General features: G+C 47.6%; 1 protein-coding gene and 1 long non-coding RNA gene across 2 annotated transcripts; one reads left to right on the top strand and one right to left on the bottom strand.

The window, feature by feature from the left end:
- Positions 1-2,273: 2,273 nt before the first annotated feature.
- On the bottom strand, positions 2,274-11,450 carry LOC102961026. The gene is made up of 3 exons (XR_006211815.1): positions 11,369-11,450; positions 9,818-9,900; positions 2,274-2,343 (listed from the first exon to the last, which is right to left on the bottom strand). It is a non-coding gene; the product is annotated as an uncharacterized LOC102961026 (long non-coding RNA).
- Positions 11,451-12,849: 1,399 nt separating this feature from the next.
- LOC102964639 (cytochrome P450 2A13-like) lies at positions 12,850-19,170 on the top strand. The gene is made up of 9 exons (XM_007087253.3): positions 12,850-13,044; positions 13,323-13,485; positions 13,987-14,136; positions 14,375-14,535; positions 15,919-16,095; positions 16,488-16,629; positions 17,082-17,269; positions 17,912-18,053; positions 18,595-19,170. Exons 1-9 carry the CDS (start codon positions 12,865-12,867, stop codon positions 18,774-18,776), a joined length of 1,485 nt encoding a protein of 494 aa, XP_007087315.2. The 5' UTR covers positions 12,850-12,864; the 3' UTR covers positions 18,777-19,170.
- Positions 19,171-24,075: the final 4,905 nt, after the last annotated feature.

Genomic DNA, 24,075 nt, shown 5'->3' on the forward strand with positions numbered 1-24,075 from the left:
AGACAGAGCATGAACAGGGGAGGGTCAGAGAGAGAGGGAGACACAGAATCGGAAGCAGGCTCCAGGCTATGAGCCATCAGCCCAGAGCCCGACGCGGGGCTCGAACTCACGGACCGCAAGATCGTGACCTGAGCCGAAGTCGGACGCTTAACCAACTGAGCCACCCAGGCGCCCCTCAACCAATGTTTATTGAATACCCAACATGTGCCAGTACCTTCTTCAGGTACTTGGGATCCATCAGTGAACAAAACACACCCAAACTCCTGTCCTGGTGGAGTTTCATTCTAGTGAGAGAGGTAGACAATGAAGAATAAACATAACCAATGAGTAAATGATACAGCATGTTAGAACAGCACAGATTCCAAGTTTGGGATTATAATCAAGCCAGGGTAGGTCTCACCTCCAACAAGGTGTTGGAGGAGCAAGTTATGCAGGTATCTGGGAATAAGTGTTTCTGGCAAGGAGATTAAAAACAGCAGAGTGGTAAGGTGGGAGGCTGTGTATGTGTGTTCTAGAATCCGCAAAGAGACTGTAGTTGGAGTGGAGGAGGGAGGGAGGGAGTAGGGGTAAATGGGAAGAGGGCAGGGCATGAAAAGGCCAGATTGTGTGGAGCCTCATGGACCTCAATAAGGACCTGGGCTTTTAGTCTGAGTGAGATAATGGTTCCTGGTGAGCATAGGGTGACATACACTGACTTTTTTTTTGGTAATTTTTAAAAATGTTTATTTATTTTTGAGAGAAAGAGAGAGAGTGCGAGCAAGGGAGGGGCAGAGAGAGAGAGGGAGACACAGAATCCAAAGCAGGCTCCAGGCTCCAAGCTGTCAGCACAGAGCCCGACGCAGGGCTCAAACCCAAACCGCAAGATCATGACCTGAGCTGAAGTCAAATGCTCAACCAACTGAGCCACCCAGGCCCCCCCATACACTGACTTATTTTAAAAGCAAACTCTAGCTGATGCATGAAGAATAGATTGAAGGAGGGATAGCAGAAATACCAGTTGTGCAAGCGGGGAAAAGTAGGTGGATTTGGAATCTGCTATGAAGATAGAACTGGCAGGATTTGCTGATTAATTGGATGCAGGGTGGGAGACATAGAGGGTCAGGGATGAGACCTCATTCTTTGGAATCTCTCTTTTAAGCCTAAATGTCCATCAACTGATGAATGGATAAAGAAATTGTGGTTTATATACACAATGGAATACTACGTGGCAATGAGAAAAAATGAAATATGGCCTTTTGTAGCAACATGGATGGAACTGGAGAGTGTGATGCTAAGTGAAATAAGCCATACAGAGAAAGACAGATACCATATGGTTTCACGCTTATGTGGATCCTGAGAAACATAACAGAAACCCATGGGGGAGGGGAAGGAAAAAAAAAAAAAAAAGAGGTTAGAGTGGGAGAGAGCCAAAGCATTAGAGACTGTTAAAAACTGAGAACAAACTGAGGGTTGATGGGGGGTGGGAGGGAGGGCAGGGTGGGTGATGGGTATTGAGGAGGGCACCTTTTGGGATGAGCACTGGGTGTTGTATGGAAACCAATTTGACAGTAAATTTCATATATTAAAAAAATAAATAAATAAATAAAATAAAAAATAAAATAAAAAAAAAAGAATTTTTAAGTTTTCTAAAAAAAAAAAAAAAAAAGGAATCTCTCTTTTAACCTCATGTGTCCCAGGCACATGAGTCCCCATAATAGTTGGCTTTGTAATTTTAGGGAACATGAACAGATTTTGGCTACTTACGTATATAGGGCTGCTGGCTGCTGTAAGTTTATCAATAAGTGCATATTATTTTCTGAATTCTGGAGACACAGGCTCAGACTGTGAGTAGAAAAAAAAAAAAGAGTTAACAGCCAGGGGCTGCTGCCTCCATTGTCCCCCCAATGACACCTGCAACCCTGGGCACTGGACCACTGCCATGGGACTCTTGACCCATTGGCACCACTGTAGACAACTTCCTGATGGTATGTGTGATTTTGTGATTTCCTCACGATTCAGAGTTCCAGGCAGGACTATCCAGTAAGTCACATGTTAAAGCTTTAGAGCTCGGTGTTTGGTGAGGAAGAATAAATGGCTCTTCCATCTGCTGTGATGGATGGCAAAAGCTTGCTCCTCACCAAGAATTTCAGAATAGGGAATTTTCCAAAAACTGGAAGGGATTTTGAGATGGGGTGAGCCAGAAACAACAAACGTCATTCTTATATACACAATATGTCCATTGGGTCTTCTGGGAAGCAGAGGATGGGTAAGCATTTCACAGAGGGGTAATGCCTGTGAATGATTAGAGAGAGAAGGAACAGAATGGGTCAGGAAGGTCTTCAAATCCAGGTGTTGATGTGACACCTGCAAGTGAAAAAAGAATGTATGAAAAAAATTGGGCAGGAAGAGACCCAGATCTCCACACAAAACTGACAGAGTCTCATTCCATCAAGAAAAGTACATCAAGGGGCACTTGAGTGGCTCAATCAGTTAAGCACTACAGTGTAGAGCCTGCTTGGGATTCTCTATCTCCTTTCTCTCTCTCTCTCTCTCTCTCTCTCTCTCTCTCTCTCTCTCTCTCTCAAAAATAAATAAGTAAACTAAAAAAACAAACAAACAGACACATTCCTATCCTCAGTCCCGCACACGGTTGGGATCTGCTGACACTAAGGTGACCAGGATAGAGTCAGTCACAGGCCACATGGCTCATAGTCCAGCACATTAATTACTGGTATCAAGGAAGACCAGTAATATATGGGTTTCATCTAACAAAGACCAGAACCAGAGTTATATAACAGAAAGATGATAGACACAGAAGGAAAAGCTAGGCATTAGGGGAATATGGACTTCATTTTCCTTTTCTTGAATGGGTTGCTGATGAGCTGGCTGCTATCAGAGTCTAGTTCTGCCCTTGGGCAGTTAGATGGGTCATCAATAAAAGCAAATGAATTCTTTATGGATTGTCCAGAAGCTCTTGAGACTTTAACTCTGCAGTGTGTGAAAAGCCCTCTCTATCCATATCCGTCATTGTCCTTAACACCTTCATGTTTGGTTTTTATCATTTCTTTACCAGAATTTCCCACACTGCTCCCTCATGAGACACATATATTATCATTCTTTTCAAAATTTGCCAATTTAATGATCAAGTAAAGGCAACATGCTATGAGTTTAGGTTTTTGTTTCTTTGATTAGTAATGAGACAGGACTTTTGTGTGTTCATCCCTGCATTTCTATTTTTCTGAGTTATCAGTTTCTATCTCTGACCCATGTACCTACTCTATATTCAGAATTTGGGTTTTGGGTAAAGAGATTTTCATGATGCATTTTCCCTTGAATTCAGATTTTTTAAATAATTTATTACTTATGAAGTCAAATTCTTTCTATTTTTGTGATTTGTCTAATTATCTCTAGTTTTAGAAACATCTTCTCATTGGAGCACCTGGATGACTCAGTCAGTTAAGTGCTTGACTCTTGATTTCAGCTCAGGTCATGATCTTGCGACATCGGGCTCTGTGCACTGATCGTGGAACCTGCTTGGGATTCTCTCTATCCCTCTCCTTCTCTGCCCTTCCTCTGCTCTCTCTCTCTCTCTCTCAAAAAATAAACTAATAAAAATTTTTCAAAAAAAGAAACATCTTCTCTGTACATACCTTTCGACCCAACAATTATACTTCAGAAAAGCATGCAGAGATGGAAACACAGGGATGTTTATTTCAACTGTGTTTAGAAAGACAAAAATAAGATAAATAATCCACATGTGCATTGTCTAGCAGAGCAGCATGCATTGGTTATCAATCCCAAGAGAGCAGAACCACCATGCACTGGTTACCAATCCCAGGAGAGGACACCAACTACGTGGAGGGTAGGAAAAATCATCACCATGACAACCACCAGAAATAGAAATCCAAACACTTTTGCCCACCGCATCTTGGTATCAGAGTTGCCAAGGAAAATACAGCATAGTCAAGTACTGGATGGAACAATGATGAATTGACATTGAGAAGAGATGGCAAGATCAGCTTTAATAGTGCCTATTCCTCCTCCATGGTCTTTTCTAGCAGTGATACAGGGCAATTCAGCTCTAGTGCACCTCTCTTTTGCCACATGGAAGGACCTTGTCCCCATCCCATGGGAACAGACATAGCACTGGCATTAGTCACGTGCTATATGATACACATGCTTAAGCAGGACAAAGGGGTACTCACTGAGCTTAAACATGGAAAGATAGGGTGGCTCAGTCAGTTAAACGTCCGACTTCGGCTCAGGTCATGATCTTGTAGTTCGTGAGTTTGAGCCCCACGTCAGGCTCTGTGCTGACAGCTCAGAGCCTGGAGCCTGCTTCAGATTCTGTGTCTCCCTCTCTCTGCCCCTCCCCTGCCTGCACTCTGTCTCTCTCTGTCTCTCAAAAATAAATAAACATTTAAAAAATTGTTTTTTTTTTTTCATTTTAAACTTCCAGTGTTTCTCTCTAGCCCCTGACATCTTTCTGCCCATCTCCTTGGGATTAGCAGAAAAAGCCATAATGCAGAGAGGGATAAAATGTTGACCTTATGGGGCACCTGGGTAACTCAGTCAATTAATTGTCTCACTCTTGATTTCAGCTCAGGTCATGATCTCACGATTCATGAGATTGAGCCCTGAGTTGGGCTCTGTGCTGACAGCATGGAGCCTGCTTGGGATTCTCTCTCTCCCTCACTCTCTGCCCCTCCCCCACTTGCACATGCTCTCTCTCTTTCTCTCTCTCTTTCAAAGTAAATAAATAAACTTTAAAAAATGTTGACCTTGCTAATTCTGAAATTACAGGAAGTGCAAACTACTTTGTGTGCATTTCCCGAAGATTTTAAAATCCCCTCTCTCTGACTTACCTTAACAGCAAGGCTGACTCAGAGTTGAAATCTGGTCAGAAATTGTGGAAATTCTCAAATGCAGGCCAACTCTGAAAGGTGTCCCAAAAGACCAAACTCCTTAAAAGAGCCCAAAGCCATGCTCTCAAAACCGAGTGTGAACTTCATGTAAGGATTAAAGTGTATGTATCACTAGCTATTGAAGCTGTATGTGAACTGATTTCACTCAAACCAGCCTGTTGTTGTTCCTCTTACTATTTCCAACGCCTGCCTGGTAGACTACCATATGGTCTAGTGATTAAAAGATGGAGCCCTTTGAACAGGCAGACTTGATTCCTTAGCTCTGCAACTTCTGAGTTGGTGATCTCAGCTTCTTCACTTGAAAGCTGTAAAGAATAACATAACCAGGGGCACCCGGGTGGCTCAGTCAGTTAAGCATCTGACTTCAGCTCAGGTCACGATCTCACAGCTTGTGAGTTCAAGCCCTACATCGGGCTCTATGCTGACAACTCAGAGCCTGGAGCCTGCTTTGGATTCTGTCTCCCTCTCTCTCTGCCCCTCCCCTGCTCATGCTCTGTGTGTGTGTGTGTCTCAAAAATAAATAAACATTAAAAAATTAAAAAAAGAATAACATACCCTATCTCACAGAGCTGTTGCTAAAATCTCACTTAGCATAGTTCTCGCATGGCATTTGATAACCATTAGCTATAATAATAAATACGGCCATTATTATTATCTGCTGGCTTGTTATAACACCATTTATTTCCTTCCTGCTTCCATGACCCTTTCCCCAAATGGGTTTCTGAGCAGAATGTCTTTGACCTAAATTCCTGGACACATTTAGAATGTAACCACACAGGGTCAGAGGCTGGACCGTTTGCTTGACTGCTATATCCTCAACCACTGAAACAGCGCTTGGCACATGGTGTCCTATTAATATTTGCTTCATACATAAACTGCTTGTCCAAATTTTCTGTCCATTTCCCAATCTTATTCAAAACAGGCTCTCCTCTCAAGAGCACAGCTTTCCCTAACACTTTCTCCAATGAAGGTGACACATTTGACCACCTCTGATGAGTCTCACAGTCAGAAGGTAGGTCAATACCTCTTGCTTCTCAAAACCACAGACATCTTTGAACATGGACATAATAGGTGCTTCTAAATCTCCTCAGATAAATTCCAGCATTATGAACATGCCAGGCTCAATCTCCATCAATTGCCTTTTCTCTTGAGTATGATCATATATTCCTGTATCTTTCTATGCCCATATATTTTGGATTTTATCCTGGATATGACAAGTAATATACTATAAAGACTCTGGATTCTCTAATGTTCTACTGAAGAATATTAATCTCTTTCATTTTGTTTCAGAGAGCAGTTAACTTGACTGAACTCAAATGCACAGCTCTGAAATCTCTTTTAAGTTCTTTTAACCTCACCTGCCACCTCGGGGAGTTTCCGAGCACCTAAGCACTTCAACAAACAGTCAGACATGTGGGCAGAGTTTTTACAGATTTGGGGCTCCCCAACTCCAGCTCTCACCTTTTGGAGACCCTGTCACTGCTGCCACCAGGCTCTGTAGTCACTCTGCATTCTGTCCTCTAATCCTTCAACTCAGAAAACTTAACAAAGCTTCTGCCTGGGTTCCAGCCATCCTCAAGGCACTGTCCCCACCTGCCTCAGGCCAAAAGCTTTAATCACTGGAAATTCCTTTCTTTTGACCCCATTCAGTATCTGCCTGCTTTGATCCACTCTCCAGTGATGTCAGGGAATCATTTGTTGTGGTTGTTGTTGTTGTTGTTGTTGCTGTTGCTGCTGCTGTTTTTAACATTTTATTTGGAGTTAATGGCTGTTATTTTCAGGATGCTTGATCCAGTAGGAGCTACTCAACCATGACCAGAGTCAGAAACTCCCCACAGCACCTCTAGAGTATAGCCCTCCACCCTCTTAGGAAAACCCTTCCCTTTTTTTGAATCTGTCTCCTTTGGCCCTGTCTTCTCTCAAACTTTCTCCCTCTCTCTCCTCCAAGAGCAGCCCTGCTCCTGCCAGAAGGCATGAGAGTGGCCTTTGGCAAGAGCTGTCCCAGCAACCAGACAGAAAGCACCTTGACTTTCTCCTTCTCCTTGGCCTTCCCTTGATGCCATTTCAGCCACACTCCCGCAGCCCACCCTGATCCTGGCCGCCGTCTAAAACCTGAACACAAACACTTCAGTCTCTGATCAAACACCTGGTTCTACTCATTCTCCCCTTCACTGTGTGACACTGGTTACCCAGCCTTTGGTTAATGTCCCAAAGAAGCAAACACAGCTGAAGGTCAAGCCTCCCTCCTATTGAAAGACCGGTTTTACTTTTATTTCCTTTTGAACATTTGAAATCTTTTCTTTTAGGCTTACAAGGAAGTTTTCAAACCACAGGATTATCAGCAACAGTTTGCTGATGTCTCATAAAGAAAAAAGGCGGGGCTTGGCAGCCCAGAGTGGGGTTAAGAGCATGAAATCTAGAGTCAACACAAGGCCAGGCCCAGGCTCTACCCTGATCAGCCATGGAGCCCAAAACAACTCATTTCCACTTCTTTGGGCCTTACTTAACTCATCTGCAAACTGGGCATGATAAACCCAACCTCACAGGCTTGCAGTGAGAACTTGAATAAGATGCCCATAAAGAGCTTCACAGGGTAAGATCATAGGCTATGGAATGCTATCATTGTCAGCAGTACTAGCATTTAGATTTAAACCAAGAAGTGGCACTTGGGTGTCTCAGTCGGTTAAGCATCCAGCTTCAGCTCAGCTCATGATCTCTTGGTTCATGAGTTCAAGCCCGGCGTCAGGCTCTGGGCTAACAGTTTGGAGCCTGGAGTTTGCTTCGGATTCTGTCTCCCTCTCTCTCTGCACCACCCCCCATGCTCTGTCTCTCTCTCTCTCCCTCAAAAAATAAACATTAAAAAAAGAACATTAAAAAATAAATTTAAACCAAGAAGGCTTACCTAAGATTTTCACTTGGAAATGTTTTGGAACTAGTGAGACGTGGTTCATTTCTCACCTCTGTGAATGTAGTAAATTGTACTAACTGCTATGAACTGTTTTCATTAAAAGGGTTAATTTTTTAAATAAGTATTTTCTTGATTTATTTGCTTACATATATGCATATACATATATACATATACATATATACACATACATATAAATTTATATATATGTATACATGTATATATACATATAAACTTTACACCCAGTGTGGGGCTTGAAATCACAACCCCAAGATCAAGAGCCATACGCTCTACTGACTGAAAGAGCCAAGGGGCCCCTTTACTTTAATTAAACAAACAATCTCCTTTGGGAGAGGGTCATAGATTTCAGGCACACTTGTGACCGTGAGCCAGGTTTTCTGGAGTTTGGGTCAGGCTGGGGGTAGAGGGCAGAAAGTTGATTGATGAGGATGGCAGAGGGAGCAGGGGGTGTAGCGGTCACAGACGTCTGCTCTGTCCCACCATCTCACATGGCCAAGCCTGGCTTGTGAGGCTCTCTCTGCCCTGCCCTCCTCTCCTCCCCCACCTGTGAGCTCATCCTGCAAGACCCAGTTCAAACGACACCGCCTCTAGGAAGCACTCCCAATCCTCAACCCCAAGTAGTAAATTATCACAAATAACTGTTAATGAATACTAATGGGATCATTGAAGATTTTGGTTTATCCGGATCTGCTCTCTCACCAGTCTAAGAAATCCCTAGAAGCAGGGATTGTGCCCAGTTCCCCAACATGTCTCCTGCCTCAAACCTGCTCCTGATCTGTGTCCCCAAACCAATGCATGACACTCCCCCCTACCCCCACACTGGGCTCTACCCCCACCTCACCCCACACAACCACCACATAACCAAGGAAGAATTCGTTTGTCCTTCCATATCTTTCTCCAGCCCATGCCTCCTCCCCATGCTCATGGCCCTGTCCTCTGTCACCTGGAGCCTATAGAAGCTACTTCTATGTCTCTCCATCTATAGTCTCAGCTTCTCCAAAAACCTGAACAATCCCTCTGAAACACAAATTTAACCATCTTCTTCCCCTGCCTACACCCCTCCTGGGGCTCCCCATCATCTTAGGACACGGTCCAGCTCCCCACCAAGTCCCATAAGGTCCAGCAGGTCTGACCCCTGCTGATGGCTACAGCCTCATCAGTGCGCAGGGCCCCAGATCCTTCCACCCTAACAGCACCCGACCATGCTCCACTGCCTTGGCACTTGGATTCCTCTGCCCACAATTCTCCCTCCCTACTCTCCCTATCCTGCCCTGAAAAATCCCTACTTTGCCCTCAGGTGACTCAGCCTGAGTTGACAAGGTTGAAACAGGTACCACTTCTGGGCCCCTACAGACACCTGTGCCACCCAATCCTGCCCTGACCCCTCTGTCTGTCTCCCCCAACCTTGCCCTGACTCCTCTGTCTCCCCCATCCCCACCATGACTCCTCTGTCTGTGACTTCTCACCCCAGCCCTGTGTGTTCTGAGCTTCACTGACTTGTAGTTGCTCTGTCTCCCTTGTGGCATGACAGTTCCATGAGGGTGGGGCACAGTCTGTCTTGGTCACCTTAGTGTCCTCAGCATCCCTCAGCACAGGCGTCATGGAGTGGTGGGTTGACTGAGCACTGGTTGGATGACTGTCTGGAAATTTTTAAATATGTTTTTAAAATGTTTATTCATTTTTGAGAGAGAGAGAGAGAGAGAGAGAGAGAGAGAATGAGTGGGGGAGGGGCAGAGAGAGGGGGAGACACAGAATGGGAAGCAGGCTCCAGGCTCTGAACTGTCAGCACAGAGTCCGACATGAGGCTGGAACCCACGAACAGCGAGAACATGAACTGAGACCAAGTCGGACACTTAACCGACTGAGCCACACAAGCACCCCTGGATGACTGTCTTAAAAGTGTTGAATGGCTCAGGAGCCTGGGGGAGACTATGGGAGAGAATTTTCTGAGTGGATATTTTAGTTCATGCAATAGGAGTTGACCCACCTCAGAATGCTCTCAGGACACATGCGTCCGATGCAGGCTTTTTCCGCTGAGTGTAACCCTTGAAAACTGAGCGAGGCAATACCCTGAAAAATAAGGGAATCAGCTGGTGTTTAGAGAAGGGAGACAGAGCCGGGTCAGCATTGTTTGAATGCAAACACAGACAGGCACAAGCAGATCTCAGACAAGTGCACACAGCGTGACCCACGTGCCTACACACTGTGCCCGAATACACACACACGTGTCCATCCACATGCCCATACCCAGTCACCAGTAGTACGTGCACATACACCATTAACACACAGTCAGACATGAGGGTGCACACACAGACATATGTGTAGACATCCCTTAACAGGCATACCCCAAAGCATGTACTCAGTTACCCATAGACAGACAAGGGCTGGTGTGCATTCACACTGGTCTGCACACTGGTCTGCACACACATCCAAGGTCAATGTCCTATTATCAGCCCCAGGGGGGAAGGCTCAGCTGTGCCAAGGAAGGAAAGGCAGGCAGGTTCCCACAAGGCTTTCTCTCCCTTCCTCTTTTCCCAAAGAAGAAGTATTCAGAACTTTAGACCAGATAAGATCAAATCCAGAAGGGGATTTAGAGAACCCCTTACTCATGTCCTTCATTCTGTGGAGTAATCGGAACAGCTACCATTCGTTGGCACTCACTGCCATGTACTTCACACGCATGAACCCATGACTCCTCTGAAAATAGGCTAAGAGGTGGGTCCTGTTATTGGCCCCATGAGACTCAGAGAGGTGAGGTGACCTGTTCAAGGTCCCACAACAAAGAAGGGACAAGGGATTCCAATCCAGAGATTAATCATACTCTTAATTGTTAATATAGGCTTGGTCGGCTTTAGGGAAACTGATACCTGCCAAGCCTGTACTAATACCCCTCCCTTCATTAAAACCAAAAACATTCCCTGCCAAGGCACACACACACATACAATAAAACAAACCAACAAAAAAAGCACAACTCAACAAACAACATTCCTCTTTCTGCTTTGTTCTCTGCCCCTTGTTCCCTCCCTCATAGGACTCTGGCTCAGGGGCCTAGAGCAACATACCAGTACTGAGAGTGCCAACCTCATGCACCTGCACTCCTCTAAGGTTAGGGCTAGCATCTGAGCAGGGGGTCCAGCTATCAGATGCTGCCTTGTGCCCATCGGGGCCCCTCTCAGGCCCACTGAAGACCAGTCCAGCACCCACATGGTGCTCATGTCAGAGTCTGCTGGGACCAACCCCAGAGCTGCATGATGCCACCCTGAAGCCACCCCAATGGCCACCTGGGCCTGCTCTCAGACCCTCCTGGCACCAGACATGGCTCTGTTAACGATCTCCTGATATCAAGTTCAGGGCCAACCTGTTTTCAATCCTAGCGTCTAGGATTGAAAACAGAGCCTGCCACTGAATCTCTGCGTCCAACACTGATGCTAGTCTCCACGCCACCCATTGCTAGACTTGGTCTCCACTTGGCCTTCAGGGTGGGCTAGGCCAGTCAATGGAGGAAGGAATGGACAGGGTTCAAATCCCAGTTGCCTACCTGCCACCTGTGTGACTTCCAGCAGGTGGCTGTAGGGAGGCTTGTTCTTCTGAAGAGCAAAATGAAGATGCTATGACGGAACCCCACTGCCAGAAAGATTCCATAAGATCACAGTTTGCACACTGCCTCTTCATAGTTAGTGCTCACCAAAGGGGAGCACACTCTTGTTAAGGAAGAAGGTCACCGAGGACAGGACAGCAGGGCCACCATCTGTCCTCACAACCACTTTCAGCATCCAGGGCCCAGCTCTCTCCTGACTCAGGAGTTTTTCCAAAGCTCTCCTGCTGTCATTCCCTTTGCCTGCTGCCGACCACCCTGCCCAATCCCCAATCACCCCTAGGGTACCTCACACACTCTCCCATCCCCCACCTTCTCTTCTCAAGTGCTCCCCTTCTACTGGCAGGGAATCCCAGCTCCAGAAAGGGGGAGTAAGCGTACAGTTCAGAGACACAGGAGCCCTTGCCCACCCTCTGTTGTCTGTCCTCAGTCTTCTCACTTACGAAATGGGAAACATCAGTATTGCTACTAGTCCCAACAACCATGGAAATGATGAACCTAGCGAGCTCCCCTAGGGACTGGGTAGGACCAGTGTGGCTCTCTGTAAATTACACCCCTTGAGACAGTTGGGACTTTTTTGACAACATATTGGTGGATGTCATTACTTATTTCCAAGTCCTGCCCAGTCCCTCTGCCACTGAGACCATGAGTTACTCTTCTTTCCTAAGGAAAGTTCTACTTGAATGTGGCTCTGGACTTCTACCCCTTTCCCAACCACAGACAGGCCATGACACTGATTCTGACCTTGCTCTGAGGTCCCAGTGAGGATTCTGGGCACCAGAGGTGACACTGTGTCCAAAGCAAAAACAGGTCAAAGCCTGGGGCAGGTGCTTACTCTTGATCCCTCTGGATTCCTGTATACTTCTCCCAGGAACCTCCATCACAGCCAGGGGTCACTCAAAGACCCCCAAATTCACTCCCTGGAATTTCCCCTCCTGAGAAAGACTTTTCATCATACATCCCTCCTCAGCAAGAAACCCCAAATCTTCAGCCACACATTCTGTCTCACTGCAACACCCATAAACCCAGATCTTGGATTCTTTTCTCCCAAGATGCCCTAACCCATAACTTTTGGGTCACTTCTCACTCTGACCTCAAATCCAAAGCTTCAGAATCTGAAACCAAATATTCCAAAATCCTGAGGTTCCTAATTTGTCTACTGCTTTACCCAAGTCTACAGCTCTGGGGTGGCCCCTCCTGAGGGGCAACAACTTTCTGTCTTAGGGGCCCCTCCCTATTGATCTCCCTGGGGTCACCTCTTCCTGCCTTGCTGGCTTGCCCCAAGCTCAGCGGTGAGCCCGGGGCAGGAGGGGGTGGGGGAAGGCACTATAGCTGGTAAGTGAAATGTCACAATTAACAAACAGAACCAAAGTCCACCCTTCTCTCCTAGGTGGTATAAAGGCAAACCACCCCAGCCATCTGTCACTCCCACTGCCACTATGCTGGCCTCAGAGCTCCTTCTGGTGGCTTTGTTCACCTGCCTGACAATGATGGTCTTGATGTCTGCCTGGAGGCAGAGGAAGCTCTGGGGGAATCTCCCTCCAGGACCCACCCCATTGCCCCTCATTGGGAACTACCTGCAGCTGAACACAAAGCAGCTGTCGGATTCCTTCATGAAGGTGCCGTGAGGCAGGGGATGGTGGAAGGGGGTGGGGCTGGGGGCCTGCCTAATTGAGCTGGGGCATTGTGGCAGGGGGTGGGCAAGGTTGGATGGGAGTCTTAGGAAAGTGGAATTGTGAAGATGGGGCAGCAGTGTCCTAGGCAAGAAAGAGTAGATCCTGGGATACCTGCCCCTTGAGTGCCAGAACCTGGGGGAAATGCATGCAACTGGTGAGGTCTGGGCACAGGGCCAGTTCCCAGTGGGGCCGCTCCCTCTAAGCACTCTCACTTTGGTTAGATCAGCGAGCGCTATGGCCCCGTGTTCACGGTCCACCTGGGGCCGCGGCGCATTGTGGTGCTGTGTGGACACGAGGCCGTGAAGGAGGCGCTGGTGGACCAGGCTGAGGAATTCAGTGGGCGAGGCGGGCAGGCCACCTTCGACTGGCTCTTCAAAGGCTATGGTGAGGGGCTCGGGATGGGGGCATGTGGTCAGGAACACTCGATGGCCTCAGTTTCCCCACTGTTCTTCTCTTGACTCACCCTCCCACCCAAGGCTGAGGCCGAGTTCTCCCCCTGCTCCCCTCTGTCCCTGTCCCTGCTTATTGTCCCTTCTCCCTGGTCTTCTCTAACTTGACCCTGAGTGCCTGCGTCTCTATGTCCCCTGCTTCTTGGCCCCATGTCCCTGTTCTCTCTCAGATATGCCTCTTCTTTCTGTGTGTCTTTGAGGAGTTCTTGGATTTCTGACTCAGAACCGTGGTCAGTCCATCTCCACGTCCTTGTCTCTCTCCTGATTCTTTTCTTCCAACTCGGTCTCTATCTCTTTCAATATTTCTCTGACTCTTGAGTTGTATCTCCCTGTCTCCTCTGAACCCTTCCTTCCCCCACTCCTGCTCTCTGCACACCTCCCTCCACCTCTGCCCCCACCCCTCCCAGCCTCCCCCAACTGTATCCTCCCTCCCCAGGGGTGACGTTCAGCAATGGCGAGCGAGCCAAGCAGCTCCGGCGCTTCTCCATCACCACGCTGCGGGACTTTGGTGTGGGCAAGCGTGGCATTGAGGAGCGGATCCAGGAGGAGGCGGGCTTCCTCATCGAGGCCTTCCGGGGCACGCAAGGTGAGCCAGATGGGCGTGGGCAAGAAGGAGGAGAGTACCCACGAGGATGCAAGAGCTTTCTGGTCCTGGAAGGGGACTGGCCTGGGGGAAGGCATCTAGGCTCCCAGCTCTGAGTTCTTGTGCTCAGAGCTTGGCTCATCATTCCGGTGCCCTCCTCCACTTCTCAGGCTGGTGTCAGATTGCCCAGTGGATGCTCCCCCAGATCCCTGTCTCTCCTCAACCCCATCCCATTCCCCAGGCACCTTCATCGATCCCACCTTCTTCCTGAGCCGGACAGTGTCCAATGTCATCAGCTCCATTGTCTTTGGGGACCGCTTTGACTATGAGGACAAAGAGTTCCTGTCACTGCTGCGTATGATGCTGGGAAGCTTCCAGTTCACAGCTACATCTATGGGTCAGGTAACCCATCCCAGTCTGTCTCTACAACACCCCTACTACAACCCTCCAATTGCTTTCCCACATGGAGACAGGTGCCCCAAACTCCCCTCTTCTTCTGGTAGGGTACCTTCAAAATCAGCCCCCATTTTTGGACAACTGAACAGCTGCACCAGAACTCAGGACAGGTACCCAATACCCAGTTTCCAGAAACACCTGTATATCGACAGTAGCTCCTCAACAAAAGAGGAAGGAGAAGGAGAAGGAGAAGGAGAAGGAGAAGAAGGAGAAGGAGGAGGAGGAGGAGGAGGAGGAGGAGGAGGAGGAGGAGAAGAAGAAGAAGAAGAAAGAAGAAGAAAGAGGAGGGCCAGGAAGAGGGGAAGGAGGAGGAGTAGATGGGAGAGGAGGAGGAAAAGAAGAAGAAAGAGGAGAAGAAAGAGGAGAAAGAGGAGGAGGTAGGGGATGGGGAAGCAGAAGAAGAAGGAAGGGAGAAGGAGAAGGAGAAAGCCAGAGCCTATAGATAAGAAACACACCCTCAAACCAGCTGTCTCTTCCTCAGGCAGGTACTCCCATCCCTACTTACCTTAATATCTAACAGTTGCTCCCTATTAAAATATTCCATCTTTCCATGAATATCCTAACATCTGTACAAGAAGTCACCTCAGCCCACCTCTTGAATACCTGAAGACCAGGTGCTATAAACCTAGCCCAACAAAATCATTTGATATTTACACAAGTGTCCTACACTGGCCCACTAGAATAGCTAGTAAGTGCCACCTCCCAAGCCCAGTTAAATATCTGAACATCAGGACAGGTTCCAACAATGATTCCCTAAATGTGTAAACACCTGGATAGACTGTTCCCCAAACCATGAAATAAGTGTCCCCCAACCCAGCTCACTCAAACACATACAGATGTGCCCCTATCAGCCCATGTGAATAACTGAAACACATGAACAGGTGTGTCCCCCACTTTAACACCTGCACACCAGCCCAAATTAATACTGGAATACCTACAAAAAAGCCCCCAATTCAAATCCTTAAATATATGGACAATTACCTCAAAATTGTGAGACCACATGAATGCCTAAACACCTAGACATGTGTCTCCCAACAAAACCCAACCTATCTGAACACCTACATGTGTTCGCTAATCCAGCCTCACTTGAACACCTGAAACCTGGATATGGGTCCCAATCCATCTCAACGATATGCTGGGAAAGGATCCCTCACAATTAAGTCATGTAAAAACTTAGATATCTCCTCCCATCAGCTCCATGTAAATCTTAAACACCTGACAGGTGCCTTTAACCCAGTGCCTACCTTGCCCCAAGAAAGGTCCCACTCCCATCAAGACCTGCCTGCTGACAGCTGTCTTTCCCATCCCTTCTTCTCTCCCCAACCCCAGCTCTGTGAAATGTTCCCATCAGTCATGAAACACCTGCCAGGGCCACAGCAACAGGCATTTAAGGATCTGAAAGGTCTGGAGGACTTCATAGCCAAGAAGGTGGAGCAGAACCAACGCACGCTAGATCCCAACTCCCCGCGGGACTTCATCGACTCCTTCCTCATCCGCATGCAGGAGGTACACCCCAAACATCCTCACAATCCCAAGTATAATAACTATGGCTGCTCCCTCTACTGAGCCCCTGCCCATGGGCAGGACCTGTGTGTGCCAACCATAATAGCGAACAATTCGGTACCATGCACTCACTGACTCTATTCCTCTCCTTCTCAATATCCCCACCATAAAAAAGTGTTCTTGAAGAGTAAAGGACAGATAGGCAGGTGGGTAAGGAGTGTGGGAAGGGCATTTTGGGCAGAGCCAGCAGCCTGAACAAAGAGCTCGTAGAACCAAGTCCCTCCTCCCACCTCTGGTCTGGATCTAAGAGAGAGGGGTCCAAAGAGAAAGACCCCAGAAGGGCCCTGAGAGCCCTGAGGGGAGTGGGCTTGGCCTGAAGCCCTCTCTCCCTATAGGAGCAGAACAACCCCGACACAGAGTTCTACTTGAAGAACCTGGTGCTGACCACACTGAACCTCTTCTTTGCGGGCACTGAGACAGTCAGCACGACCCTGCGGTATGGCTTCCTGCTGCTCATGAAGCACCCAGATGTGGAGGGTAAGGCTGCAGGGTGGGGGGCAACAAAGTGGCAGCCACAGGCCCTCAAACTTCCTCTGAGCCCACTGCAACATCCCCACCTTCCCCAGATCCCTGAAGCCTCAGACATACCCTGTTATCCGGAGACTAGGTGATATTCTGCTGATGAGCACCAGCCAAGTTTCACTAGGTGTTCAAGTATTGAAAATATCTGAACGGATTGGTAAATAGCTTCCATGCTGGGTCAAATGTATATCCACTGCCTGCTCTCCAAACCATTCCCCAAACTCCTCCCTTATGCCTACTCATGATTCTGGCACGACCGGGTGAACAGGATGCTGCACCAACAATGCGAATGGCCAACATCTGTTTTGAATGGTCTAAGTCCATGGCACACATGGATGTACCTATTTGGACTATCATCACTGCCCCGAGACCCCAGATACCTAAATACCTTCCCCCTCCTCCCACAGCCAAAATCCATGAGGAGATTGACCAGGTGATTGGCAAGAACCGGCAGCCCAAGTTTGAGGACAGGGCCAAGATGCCCTACACAGAGGCGGTGATCCATGAGATCCAAAGATTTGGAGACATAATCCCCCTGAGCCTAGCCCGCAGAGTCACCAAGGACACCAAGTTTCGGGAGTTCTTCCTCCCCAAGGTATCTTCTTGTCCCACCTTGGGGGACCTCCAACCTGCTCCCTGTGACCCAGCAACCCATTCCCTTAGAAGCTTCCCAGCCCCTGTCCCATTGCTTCAATCAAACACTGTTCCAACCACCATGTCTCTTCATTCCCCTCAGAGATTCCTGAATCCCGTGTCTCCCCCAGAGCTCTTTCCACAAGGAATATGAACCCCATACCCCCAAACTTCCTCTCTCAAGAGACATGAACTTCATGTCTAGACCTCCTCCCTCAAGGACATGGATCTCATGTCCCCCAAACATCCTGCCTAGAGAAACACAAACCTGATGTCTCTCAATCCCAGTCCCAGAGAGCATGAACCCCCATGTCCTCTCAACCTCCTGCCTTGAGAGACATGAACTGTGGTCCCCCACACCTTCTGTCCTAAGAGACACAGAACCCGTGCTCCTCCAACTTCCCTTCTCAGGAGACATGAACCCCCATGTCTGCCAAGCTTCCTGGCTCAGAGACCTGAGTCTCATGTCCCCAGGGGACCCACGCTCCCCCGCCTCCCATTTCTTATCACTCAGGGCACCTGCATTGTCCCTCCAACCTCCATGTGCTTTCAGCACACCCTGCCCCCACTCCACCTTATCAAATACCCCTCTCCTCTTCACCAGGGCACTGAAGTGTTCCCTATGCTGGGCTCTGTGCTGAGAGACCCCAAGTTCTTTTCCCACCCCCGAGACTTCCACCCCCAGCACTTCCTGGATGAGAAGGGCCAGTTTAAGAAGAGTGATGCTTTTGTGCCCTTCTCCATCGGTAAGAGACCCCAGTCTGCTTGCTGCTAAGCCACTGCTCCCACCAACCGGGCCTCCTTCATCCCACATCCCGTCTCTAAGCTGTAGCCTGGGGTCTGTCTCCAGCTTGAAAGTCCCTCTAAGATCTACTCTAGAGCCAACCAGCTGCAAACCCCATGACTACCAAGTACCTGTGTCCAGGCAACTGGAAAGGGATGATTGTATCCATTTCACAGATGGGGAAAATCAAAGTCCTTAGTGAGTCAGATATTTGTCCAAAGTCATTTAGATTCTTGAGATTCCTTGGGAGGAGATGAGAGCCCGGCAGCCATATCTGAGTGTGTGCTTGGAAGGAAGAGGCACCTAAATTTCCCATTGCTACAGCTTGGGATAGCTCACCCCTATCCCATGTACAAGAGAAACTGATGCTCAGAGAGGGTTAGAGATGTCTCTGAAAGTTTCTCAGTCCCTGCTCTCTGGGAGAATGCAGTTGGTGGTGGGTAGTGGGGAAGGGAGCAGTGAGAGCAGGCCTCACCTCCAGCCCTCCCATTCTGTCTCTTCAGGAAAGCGGTACTGTTTCGGAGAAGGTCTGGCTAGAATGGAGCTCTTTCTCTTCCTCACCACCATCTTGCAGAACTTCTGCCTCAAGTCCTCTCAGCTGCCCCAAGATATTGACGTGTCCCCCAAACTTGTGGGCTTAGCCACTATCCCACGAAATTACACCATGAGCTTCCAGCCCCGCTGAGCAAGGGCCTTGCGGGGTGGGGGAGGGGAAGGATGGGGTGGAGCAAAGCAGTGGGCGGGGCATGGGTGGGGCTATCAGGAGGGAGGTGACTTAGGGAAATCTGAGGGGGCAAGACGGATAGAAGACGAAAGGAATGGGCACTGTCTGTTCCCTTTGGTAGAAATAACTCCTTCAGAAGTGGGATGAAGGAAGGAAACATATTTATTGAGTAAATATTCTGCGTCAGCTCCATGCTAAAAGCCTTAGCACGTCCACCTCACCTAATGCCCACAGTCTATGCAACAGAGAACAGTGTTCATGCCCATTTTACAAGTGACAAATCTTAATTGATTCCCAAAGAATCTATAACAACGACAAAAACCTTCCCAGTAAATGAATTTTTCACTGTCACTAAACATACTAAAATCTTTTGTTATTGTTGTTCTTTTCTTTTTAAAAAAAATTTTTAATGTTTATTTATATTTGAGAGAGACAGAGCGCAAGCAGCAGAGGGGCATAGAGAGAGAGACAGAATCTGAAGCAGTCTCCAGGCTCCGAGCTGTCAGCAAAGAGCCAGACTTGGGGCTCAAACTCACAAACCACAAGATCATGACCTGAGTGGAGGTCGGATACTTAACCAACTGAGCCACCCAGGCGGCCCTGTTGTTGTTTTCTAGCAACGAATCCTAGCAATGAATCCTAGGAAACCAAAATTAAAAACACTATACCACTTACAGTCACTCAAAAAAATGAAATACTTACGTACAAATCTAGCAACACATGCGCAGAACTTATATGCTGGAAGCTACAAACTACTGAAGAAAGAAATCAAATCACTTTTAAATAGAGAGACAATCTAAATCTCCATAGACAGATGAGTGGATAAAGAAAATATGGTAAATACATACAATGGAATATTACTCAGCCGTAAAAGGGAAGGAGTCATCAGTAGCAGTCTTCAGAATGATTCCCAATGGCCCCCACTTTCTGGTATTTATGACCTTGTGTGGTTGTTCCTCCCTGTATTGTATCCAGGTTGATCTATAGAATAGTCAGAAGATCTGGGTTGTCACTTATGAGATTAGAATAGTACAGGGGGATCATTAGTTTTAAAAAAATCAGTAGTCACTCAAAAGACGGGGGTATGGTATTTTACAACTCCTGCATGATGTTGAGAGGAATTGTGCTTTCTGCTAAATTTGCAACCAGCTTTCCCTGTGTCTATCACTCCAGCCTGATTAATGACCAGGCTGGATTTCTTATTGAGGCCAAGCTGATTTCATCTTCCCTGTTAGGTTTTCACTTTTTCAAATGAGATTGGGGTATGGGGATGGGTTTGGTATATCGGCATTGAAGCTGAATTTTGGTTTGGTCTCAGGTTGGGTTGTTACATGATGTGTTGGATTTGGTGATTGGATTTATAGAATTTAGATGGAGAATAAGTATTGGAGAATGGCCAAATTTGGCAGTATTTGGGATAAAAGATGGAGCTGGAAGTTGGGAGAAAATCATGCATTCATTTTGACCAATAGAATTGGGATGGGATTGTTTACAGAAATTTATTTGTTTTAAATGTTTATTTTTGTGAGAGAGAAAGAGACAGACAGACAGAGACAGAGCGTGAGTGGGGGAGGGGCTGAGAGAGAGGGAGACAAAATCCAAAGCAGTCTCCAGGCTCTGAGCTGTCAGCACAGAGCCCTACACGGGACTTGAACTCACGAACTGTGAGATCATGACCTGAGCCAAATTTAGACACTTAACCAACTGAAGCACCCAGGCACCCCCAGAATTTTTTTTTTTACTTTATTTATTTATTTTGAGAGAGAAAGAGAGAATCAAGGAGGTGCAGAGAGAGAGAGGGAGAGAAAATACAAGCAGGCTCTGCACTGTAGTGCAGATCCCAGGTCAGGGGTCTAACGAACCGTGAGAGCATGACCTGAGCTGAAATCAAGAGTTGGCAGCTTAACTGAATGAGCCACCCAGGTCCCCCTGATTACAGAAATTTGTAAAGGGAGTTGAGTTGAGGTTTAGGTATATCGTCAGAACTGGCTCTGGCTAATCTGACCTGTCAGTTGAGATGAAAGTTGGTAATGAGGATGATGTTAAAATAAAGGTTGGGATGAGAATGATTTGAGCTTAAAAAAATGGAAAGGGGAATTGGAACAAAGTACAATTTAAGATAGTTGCTGTATTTGGGGAAGGTGAAGTTTGGACAAATTTATCCCAAGTCATTGACTCTGCAGCTTCCGTGTCGTCTGATGTCACTAGCAAGATCAATGACCCTGGGGGACACCAACATGGGAGAACCATCTCCCTCTTTCATGTTTCAATAATGAGGAAAGTGTTTTCTGGGATGGAAGAGAGGGGGAACAGGCTTACCATTTTCCCTGTTGAACTTGGAAAACAAGAGGAAGTCATTCGGGTCAATGAATTCCTTATCATGGTCCACAAGGGCCTCCTTCACAGCTTGGTACCCCCTAAGGACCACCAGTGACCTGGATCCTGGATACAAGGTGTTTATGGGGCCATACTCCTTACTCAGCTACAGGCAGCAAGACCGAGCTTACATTGGCTGTTTTATTATTCCTTCCTAAATTGAGGGGCCCTGCAACTCTCTGAGTGACATCAGAGACATCAGCATGTTTTGGAAGCAGTTTTCCCAGGAGTGGGAGGGGTCTGGGCCCTGGGGGAAGTTAGTCCTTGTAAGCTGAGGGTCAGGAATAGACAGATAAGAGCCAGGGGCAGAAGTAAGATGGCTGTACTCAAAATGTCTATGGTGAAGGCCTGTTGCAGACAGTCACTGAAAGGAAAAGTGGGAGAGGTTGTGACTGGGCAGGGGATCCCTGCATCTCTCATCTCCATCTGGAACATGCCTTCCCCAGGCCCCAGATACAGGGGAAGATAAGGAGAGGAAAAGAAATAGAGAGGAACAAAGACAGGCAATCAGTCTGGAGAGAGAAAGGGCTGGAAGGTGAATGGGAGGGAGAGAAAGAGTAGCAGAGGCATAAAGGGGCAGTGACAGGGGCTCCTGGGTGGCTCAGTCGGTTAAGCGGCTGACTTCGGCTCAGGTCACGATCTCGCGGTCCGTGAGTTCGAGCCCCGCGTGGGGCTCTGGGCTGATGGCTCAGAGCCTGGAGCCTGCTTCCGATTCTGTGTCTCCCGCTCTCTCTGCCCCTCCCCCGTTCATGCTCTGTCTCTCTCTGTCTCAAAAATAAATAAACGTTAAAAAAAATTAAAAAAAAAAAAGGGGGCAGTGACAGAGGGAGAAACATTAAGAAAGAGGTAGGCAGAGAGACAAAAAGGAAACCAGACAGACATCAAGAAAGACAGAGAAGGGGCGCCTGGGTGGCTCAGTCGGTTGAGCATCCGGCTTCGGCTCAGGTCATGATCTCACAGTCTGTGAGTTCGAGCCCTGCGTCGGGCTCTGTGCTGATAGCTCAGAGCATGGAGCCTGCTTCAGATTCTGCGTCCCCCTCTCTCTTTGCCCCTCCCCCACTCATGCTCTGTCTCTCTGTCTCAGAAATAAACATTAAAAAATAATAATAATAATAAAAAGAAAGACAGAAACAGGGAAAAGGATAGAAAGAGCTTGACAGGGAATGACTTACACAGGGATAGAGAGGCAGAGACAGAGGTAGTGCAAGAAAGAGACAGACCTCAGATCAGACCCCTAGAGACATCGGAGAGAGAGAGAGAGAGAGAGGTCACCTCTCTCCTTCTTTCCCTTTCTCCCCTTCTTTTTCCCTCCCTCTCTCTGTCTCCTTTTCCCTGTGTCTGTCCCCATTTTTCCACATTTCTACATCTTTTTCAAGCTTCCCATCTGACACTGGTTGGTGCCTCTAAGTTGTTCAACGGGTGCCTCACGGTTTTTGTGCATGGAATGGGGTAGGGCAGTGGGAGAAAGTCCCAGAGCTGTTCTGACCATCTCCTGGGCAACAGGGAATTTTTCATGCCTCCCCTAATGGCTGAGTTGGGAGATGCGGAATTAGGAGACCCAGGGGTTGTCCCTTTCTTCCTCATGGCCCCTGGCCTCCTGTGTGGTAGACATGGTGAGTGAGAATGTTGGTAACTCAGTATAGTACATCATGACTATTTTTTGGGTAACAGACAAAATCCTGGAAACATTTACCCTTAGATCCAATCAATTTTAGAATTGTGAGACTTCAGGTTTGTAGTCTCCTCAATCTTCTAGAATGTAAGCTCCATGAAGACAAGAATTTTGTCCATTTTTTTGGACTGTGAATTTCCACACAAAACATCAGTGGCAGAGGTGGGCTAAGGTCCACGTCTCTATGACATACCCTTTGTACCTTTGCACTGTCATCTCCTGTTTAAGACCAGAACTCCCACCCCTAAGTCCCTCATCTACTTTTCCCGTGCTATCCTGACAGCTTGGAGAAAGAGGGAGAAAAGCAGGTGCCCACATTCTCCTCCTTGTCCCTGGCTTCCCTACCACCTTCTTTGGGTATTTCAACAGGTTCTCTACATGCATACCCATGATAGTTCTTACAAAGTGCTTGGCTGCAGGGCTGACGAGGAAATAGTTAGAAGGTGAGGAGGAGAAAGACTGAGAGCCACACAGCAGTTACCAGGTCCTTTATTTTCTTGAATCACCACCATCATGTGCTCCCAGGTCTTATCAAGGCCTTTTGCATCAGGCCCGAAAGGGATGATGGGGGCAGGAGATCCTGGGTGCCTCCTACTGAGTCAGTGTACCTGGCATCATGCTGGGTGTATTGGCTTGCTAGGGCTGTGGGTACTAAGTACCACATCTGAGTGGCATAAATGTCAGAAACCTATTGTCTCAGTTCTAGTAGTTGTTTCTTGGTTCACCTCAGGGACTGTGGTTGTTGGAGCCTAACTAATTGGCATTCTGGGACAGGACTGTAACAGGGTCCTCCTTAATGTGGCCATGGACTGTGCATCTTGGCTTGGTTTATTTGTATGTCTTAGAATGAAGCTGTGACTCATGCTAGGCTCAGGGAAAAGACTATACCCGTAACTGATTAGCTGTGTGTGTCCCAACCAGGCTTTGGCCCCAGATATAGAGCACTCAAAGGAAGGACTATACCCTGTGATAAATGGATCCATTGGCTCATGAAAGAGCCATCTCTAGGGAGCTAAAAAAAGAGAGGGAGAGGGGCTCCTGGGTGGCTCGGTTGAGCATCCAAATCTTGATTTCGTCTCAGGTCATGATCCCAGGGTTGTGGGATCAAGTCCCACATCAGGCTCCTCACTGAGCATGGAGCCCGCTTAAGATTCTCTCTTTCTTTCTTTCTCTCTCTCTCTCTCTCTCTCTCTCTCTCTCTCTTTCTCTCTC

Source organism: Panthera tigris, chromosome E2, assembly GCF_018350195.1.
Source record: "Panthera tigris isolate Pti1 chromosome E2, P.tigris_Pti1_mat1.1, whole genome shotgun sequence".
In the NCBI taxonomy this organism is placed as follows: domain Eukaryota; kingdom Metazoa; phylum Chordata; class Mammalia; order Carnivora; family Felidae; genus Panthera; species Panthera tigris.

Bases quoted from the DNA above. Each gene is read 5' to 3' on its own strand.
- LOC102964639 (XM_007087253.3), top strand. From the start codon at position 12,865: ATGCTGGCCTCAGAGCTCCTTCTGGTGGCTTTGTTCACCTGCCTGACA. The intron at 13,486-13,986 runs GTGAGGGGCTCG...CTCCCTCCCCAG, and splicing joins CTGGCTCTTCAAAGGCTATG to GGGTGACGTTCAGCAATGGC. The intron at 14,536-15,918 runs GTAACCCATCCC...CCCCAACCCCAG, and splicing joins CAGCTACATCTATGGGTCAG to CTCTGTGAAATGTTCCCATC.